Source organism: Staurois parvus, unplaced genomic scaffold (assembly GCF_062004578.1).
Source record: "Staurois parvus isolate SC_StPar_1 unplaced genomic scaffold, SC_StPar_1.0 ptg000165l, whole genome shotgun sequence".
NCBI lineage: Eukaryota > Metazoa > Chordata > Amphibia > Anura > Ranidae > Staurois > Staurois parvus.
Window position 1 is genome coordinate 609,211 of NW_028317961.1, and position 7,206 is coordinate 616,416.

Genomic DNA, 7,206 nt, shown 5'->3' on the forward strand with positions numbered 1-7,206 from the left:
AAACTGGTAATCCTGCCATTAACACACTTCCTGTCCGAGGATGATATGTACTGAGCAGAGACAACCCAATTTCTCCCTCTCTTCCTCATAATGGGGAGGCGTTTTTTAGTTCATAGAGATAGCAGGGAACAACGCCAAGGCTGAATTCACGCTGACTTGCGGTAAAATGCAATCCATTTTATGTGCGTTTTAACATGCACTGACTTGCGTTGGCGCAGCTTTTGACGTGGGTTGATGCAAAATGCATAGCATTTGAACGTGTGCATGTTTCCTGTGACATTACATCTTGCTCCTTTTTATGAATTAGGGACAACATTAATGAAAAGGCAAAGTTGTTTTTTTTTTCCCCATTACTTGTTGACGTGCATTTTACATGCATACATGTTGCATTTTAACACAACGCAGCATTGTAGTGTGACTAGGACACATAGAAAACAATAGTTTTTTAATGTGTCTATGCATTGACCTGCATTTTACAAGTGTGCTACAACTCAGATCAACGCACTAGTGTTTATCACTCTATTTATAACTCTGCCCCAAATTACATCACCAATCTTGTCTCCAAATATCACCCAAACCGTACTCTCCGCTCCTCCCACGACCTCCTGCTCTCTAGCTCCCTTGTCTCCTCCTCCCATGCTCATCTCCAGAGCTTCCCCCATCCTCTGGAACTCTCTACCCCAATTTATCTCTGAAAACCTCTCTTCAGGGAAGCCTATCCTGCCCTCAGCTAATAATGTAATCTTCTACTCCTCCTACCAGTCCATCCCCCACAGTTACTACCTTGATTGTAAGCTCCAAGGAGCAGGGCCCTCCTAACCCTCTTGTATTGAACTGTATTGTCTCCCTTTATATTGTAAAGCGCTGTGCAAACTGTTGGCGCTATATAAATCCTGTATAATAATAGTGTGCTAAAACGCAGATCAACGCACTAGTGTGAATTAGCCCTTACTGATAACAGTCCAGAGGCACAGGGCACATGACGTTATCAGCTTGGAAGATTTCTGGCTGGATGAATGGAGAAATATATTATATATATATATATATATATATATATATATTTTATTTTTTTTTTTTTTTTTTTATTAATTATTTTTTTTCAGATATAATAAAACTCTTTCAATGGTACATTTAACAGACCTAAAGGAGCTAATAAAAAAATGTACTGTCAGACTTTACATACTCTTTAGGTTATGAAAAAATGCAATCGTCTGGGATAACGCAGATCCCTTTTGCGGATCTTAAACATTTCACTTTTACATACAGTTACAAGGTAAGAGCAATAAAATATAAATATTTAAAAAAAAATGAAGGCAAATAAAGAAGCCAAAGTTGAGAGATGGGACAAGATAGAGAATATCTTTTCTATGTTTGTATAGCTCATACTAAATATGACGTTAAAATGCACTAATTAAATAATGACAAGCTGAACACAAGTTCCATGGGATTCAAGCACTAATCAGAACAGAAGAGCCGAGGGACATGAAAGCGCTGTCAATTAACAATGCTGAGAGGGAACCGAATACGGCCCATTCATTTTGGATATGAGCGACCCCAGTAATAATCAAAGATGTCAGTTTTCAAACAATAACCAAGTGGATTCATTAGTAACATGACATTACAGCGCCAGCCAGAAACAAACAGAGAAAAAAAAAAAAAAACCTCAGATAACAGAGATAATGGACAATTTGGCACACAGTGTGTTGGCCAATTATTGTTTTTTTTTGTTTTTTTTCTTAAGCAACTCAACTAACGCCTTAAGCTACCTGCCTTATTTTCATCTCCGTACCTGCGCTACACTCACAGAATTGGCATAATCCTTTGTTCTAGCAGCTTAGAACAGTCTCTGCATGGAGGCAGTGTGAGCACACAAACCGCCAGCATCCCTTCACACAACCAAGGCAGCGCTTCAAGGAATATCTCCGCTCGCTGCTAATCGAAGGCTTCAGCTAGCCATGGGTCTTTATTTTTTTCAGCTGAGCATTCCGTTTTTCTTATACGTTTTGATCACTACAGGGGAATTTTCACAGAGCAGTAATTACACGAAAACTGCTAACTCGCCGACTAGGCTAGCTGTTAACTCCCAGCAATAGACAGGACTTATTTCATGTCAGCGTATAAGGTATTGACAGTACAAATGTAAAAAAATAACAAAAAAAAAAAAATCAGAATTTTGTTACGGCCTGGGGGATGGGGGGTGAAGACAGTCAGGAGTCTAACAAGTTCACAGGAAGTTAACATAGGAGGTAGAATTGGCTGAAGTTAGCAAGTCTGCTAAATAGATGGAAATGAAAGGTGCAAACAATGCTGTGTGCTCATGGTAATGGAGGCAGGAAAAGTGGCAGGAATGTCAGTCTAAACCACAAAGACTGCAACAGGTAGAAGGGAAGCCGAGAAAGCCACAAGGCGTACAGGCTGGAAGTTCTATCCTGTGTAAACTGATCCTTTCATTGGGGGAGGGGGACCCAAATCCTTCCCCTCTTCAACAACCTCTGCAAGGGACACCATTCAAAACAACCTGGAGGAGAACAAAAAGAACACAACCTATCTCCAGGAACTCCAAGGAAAACAGATCGTGTCAAGAGTTAAACTCGACCAGACTCCTAGGTTTAATCCCCAACTGTATGCCATTACATTTGTACTTTAAACAACTGACAATATGATTTTCACCTTAAAATAAAATTTAAAAAAATATTGCTTGCACCTTTTTTTCATCTCAGTGCTACTGATCTCCTCCAACCTCTTTCATCCATTTCAATCTGCTGCACATAATGGCTCGGAACTGGCTTCCTAACGTTGACAATGCCTATGCAATGTATCTACTTCTAGAGATCACGTCACAAAGTCAACACACCTGGATAAGTACGGTTTAAAAAAACACACACACACACACACACACACACACACACACACACACACACACACACACACACACACACACACACACACACACACACACACACACACACACACACACACACACACACACACACACACACACACACACACACACACACACACAAAAAAATCAGTTGAGCCCAAAGAAATTTTAAAATGACAGTCCAGTCTAGGGGTTAAAGATTTGTGAACCGAGCCTAAAATCTTTATCCAGGGTGCCTGTGATGAGGTGACAGCATAGACTATATTCTCTATCCAGGCTGCTTTTGATAAGGTGACAACATAGGAGACTATACTCTCTATTGGAGGTGCCTTTCATAAGGTGACAGCATAGGAGACTATACTCTCTGAGGTGCCTTTCATAAGGTGACAAGGTAGGAGACAATACTCTCTATGAGAGGTGCCTTTCATAAGGTGACAACCTAAGAGACTATACTATATGGGACATGCCTTTCATAAGGTGACAACAAAAGAGACTATATACTCTCCATAGGAGGTGCCTTTCATAAGGTGACAACGTAGGAGACTACTCTCCATCAGAGATGCCTTTCATAAAGTGACAACATAAGAAACTATACTCTTTCTAGGATACCAACACAGGAGCCTATATGTTCTTTCCGGAGCACATGATAAAGTAGCAAAATAGGAGACTACAGCCTCTATCTGGGGCACCTTTGACAAGGTTGGAACCTACAGTCTCTATCTAGTCAGGCTGCCAACATAGGAGTTAAGTACCTGAGAAATATGTAATAAAGTGAAAACACAGAAGACTATAGTCTCCATCCAGGCTGCCAATTTAGGACCCCATAGTTTCTATTTGGGGCACATATGATAAACTGACAACATAGAGACCTATAGTCTCTATCCCAGATGCCAACACAGGACCCTCAAGTCTCTATCCAGGGCTTCTGTGGTAAATTGACAAAGTAGGACCCTATAATCTCCATTTGGGGAACCTATGATGAGGTAACAAAGTAAAGTCATATAGTCTCCATCCAGGGCTCTTGTGATAAGGTGACAAAGTAGGACCCTATAGTCTATTTAGGGCTCCTGTGTCAAGGTAACAAAGTAGAACCCTATAGTCTCCAACCAGGGCTCCTCTGATAAGATGACAAAGTAGGACCCTATCGTCTCTATCCAGGGTTCCTCTGATAAGGAAACAAAGTAGGACCCTATCGTCTCTATCCAGGGTTCCTCTGATAAGGAAACAAAGTAGGACCCTATCGTCTCTATCCAGGGCTCCTGTTACAAGGTGACAAAGTAGGACCCTATAGTCTCTATATAGGGTTCTTTTGATAAGGTGACAAAGTAGGACCCTATCATCTCTATCCTGGGCTCCTTTGATAAGGTGATGAAGTAGGACTCTTTCATTTCTATCCAGGGCTCCTTAGATAAGGAAACAAAGTAGGACCCTATAGTCTCTATCCAAGGCTCCTGTGAAAGGGTGACAATGTAGGAACACACCTGGGAAACAATTTTGTTAGAAAGTGCCTGAATAAGAACCTTGGTGGCAGGTTTAATGAAAGCTACAGATTAAGACAGGTACAAGTTAAATCATCTATGAGATCAGGTTTGGATGTAGTTTAACCTCTCCAGGCTGTAAGGAAATCAGCTAGGACCCCAATAAGTAAAGCAGAACAGCCAAGACCCCTGTCAGACCTGGTCACCTGGCAGAGGCATGTATGTCCATGTTGAAGATGGAACAGATAACAAGGGACAATAGGACACCTGGACTAGGTGTGTAGAGATGAGGGAGGGGGGAGGGTCAGGCTCCCCGTAAAGTTCCCAGGTCGGGGGGTTTTCAGTCCATCACTCACCTGCAGACAGCTGCCCGCGGAGCGCTGATGCCCAGACGGTTGAGAAGAGGAGCGGGACCAGCAGAACACAGCCGCCATCCATGTTTCCTCCAACTTTCCCAGGTAAGGCAGATCCAAGGAGCAGAGGCGGCACAATCCCAGTGTGAGTGTCCTGTCCCCGCAGATTACAGGAGAAGCTCGGCGCTCCGGACTATGACAGGCGCTCCGCACTCAGCGCTCTCCATGCTCGGCGGCTCCCCGCACTCCGGAGTTACTTTCAGGGTCTCTGCTGGGGGAAGAGAAGGAGGGGGGAGGAGGAGGCAGCCCTGACGTCACCCGGCTACACCAAACTAACCCCGCTCGGGAATGTGTAATCCCTGGGGACACAGGCACCGCGCCCCCTACTGGAAGCTGCTCGGGAACTACAGGCCAAGGTGTGCGGCGGACGGCTCAGGCTCCGGAGTGTGCGGAGATCATCCAGACAGGCGGTGTGATAGAGAGCGGAGTGTGGGGTGGGGAGGAGGCTGTGCTCAGAGCGAGCACACAGTCACACCCCTCCTCTGTGTAGATCGGAGACAGCACTTCGTACAAGTTTCTAGGATGGATCCTGGGTGCACGGTGCCTCCTGTACAGTGCAGTCACTAGATGGTGAGGACGAGCTGTCAGTGTTAAGCTCAGGAAACTGTACTGTCTGGGCTGCTCAGGAGGATCTCCTCCTTGGACACTGGATCTGATGGGCTGTCATCACAATGCACTTCTCTTAGAAGTCTATCACACTCAGTGGGGGGGTGATTTACTAAAACTGGAGTGCAAAATCTGGTGCAGCTGTTCATGGTAACCAATCAGCTTCTAACTTCAGCTTGTTAAGCGAAGCTTTGACCATAAAACCTGGAAGCTGATTGGTTTCTATGCAGATCTGCGCCAGATTTTGCACTCTCCAGTTTCAGTGTAGGTTCACACCTATGCGGTTTCAATTGCGGTTTACGGTTTAATCAGCCCAGCAACAAGTTGAAAAAAAAAATGCATGTGCAAACACTTAAAATGCACGGAAAAAAGCACTGCAGAGATGGATCAAACTGCATAGGTGTGAACCAAACCTAAGGGCTGGTTCACACCATAGAAACACAGTCCAGATGAATTCCGGATGCATTACTGCATGCGCATGTTTGGCGCACTCCAGTGTGTTTTTGATACACTCCAGTTCATTTTTCCCCCTCTTTTCTTCAATTTAACCACTTGCCTACTGGGCACTTATACCCCCTTCCTGCCCAGGCCAATGTTCACTGACTGATGGCACTTTGGGGCACTGGTGGGTGGCACTACTAGGCACTGCTGGGCACAGGTGGGTGGCACTGCTGGGCATAGGTGGGTGGCACTGCTGGGCAAAGGTGGGTGGCACTACTAGGCACTGCTGGGCACAGGTGGGTGGTACTGCTGGGCACTTGCGGGCAGCACTGCTGGGCACAGGTGGATGGCACTACTAGACACTGATGGGCACAGGTGGGTGGCACTGGTGGGTGGCAGTGCTGAGTATGATCAGTGCCCCGAGGATCGGTGCCGATCCATCCTCTGACAATTTCCAGTTATTGGCAGTACTTTCCTCACGCTGTGACAGCATGAGGAAAGTACAACCGACAACTGCATTTATTGGTGATCTGCTGTGTCATTGGACACAGCTGATCATGTGGTAAAAGGCCGCTGTGATTGGCCTTTTACCACATCATGTGATCAGCTGTGTCCGTAGGACACAGCAATCACGGAGATCGCCGGGTGCACACCCCGGGGGCGCGTGGGAGGGCGAGTTCTGGGAGGACATCATATGACTCCCTCCCAGAACTGGACAACTGCACTGTAGCCATCATTCGGCTATAGTGTGGTTGGCAAGTGGATAAATAGGGACGTGTGCATTCTGGTGCGTTTTTGATGAATTGTACCTCATTTCAGTACAGTTCTGTAAAACAGGAAAAATGCAGCATGTTCTGCTTTTTTTCTCTGCAACCGGAATGCACTGGAACTGCAAGCACTGATATGAACTATGACATTGACAACCATATAACCTGCTTTCTGTGCATTTTGGATGCAGAAAAAAGCACACAAACGCATGTAGTGTGAACTGGCCCTAAACTTGTGTTTACACCAATGCGGTGTGGGAAACACTGCGAATCCTGTGTGTTTCCTGCACTGTATTGCAATTGCATTGCATTCATGCGATCTGGTGCAGGTGTCAATGATAAATTAATGACACCCCAAAACATTGCAAAATGCAATGCAATTTCCAGAATCGATGCAATCCAGGTGCGGATTTAGAAAAGGGTCCTTTGCTTTTTTGATGCGGATGGGATTTGAGCCATACAAAATTGCACCACACAGACATTTGCATGTAATTCACACAGGAATGCGATTCCTATGAGAATTACATGCGGTGTCCCACACAGCATAGTGTGAAACCCAGGCTTAGTAAATCAAGCCCGCTATGTCTATAACATGTTCATTTACTGCTTGTCTATACACA

The 7,206-nt window shown here is 44.9% G+C and overlaps 1 protein-coding gene across 12 annotated transcripts in view; it reads right to left on the reverse strand.

Annotated features, from left to right (window-relative positions):
* Positions 1–5,193, reverse strand: part of LOC149462829 (receptor-type tyrosine-protein phosphatase kappa) — a 571,684-nt gene extending 566,491 nt beyond the window's left edge. For 4 of the 12 annotated variants that reach the window (XM_089676124.1, XM_089676123.1, XM_089676120.1 and 1 more), the window contains exon 1: positions 4,716–5,193. In XM_089676124.1, the coding sequence (XP_089532250.1) occupies positions 4,716–4,797 (82 nt within the window). In that variant the 5' untranslated portion in view covers positions 4,798–5,193. The remainder of the gene's footprint in view (positions 1–4,715) is intronic. The other 8 variants (XM_089676125.1, XM_089676127.1, XM_089676119.1 and 5 more) reach the window with 3 other exon arrangements.
* Between the last annotated feature and the right edge of the window lie 2,013 nt (positions 5,194–7,206).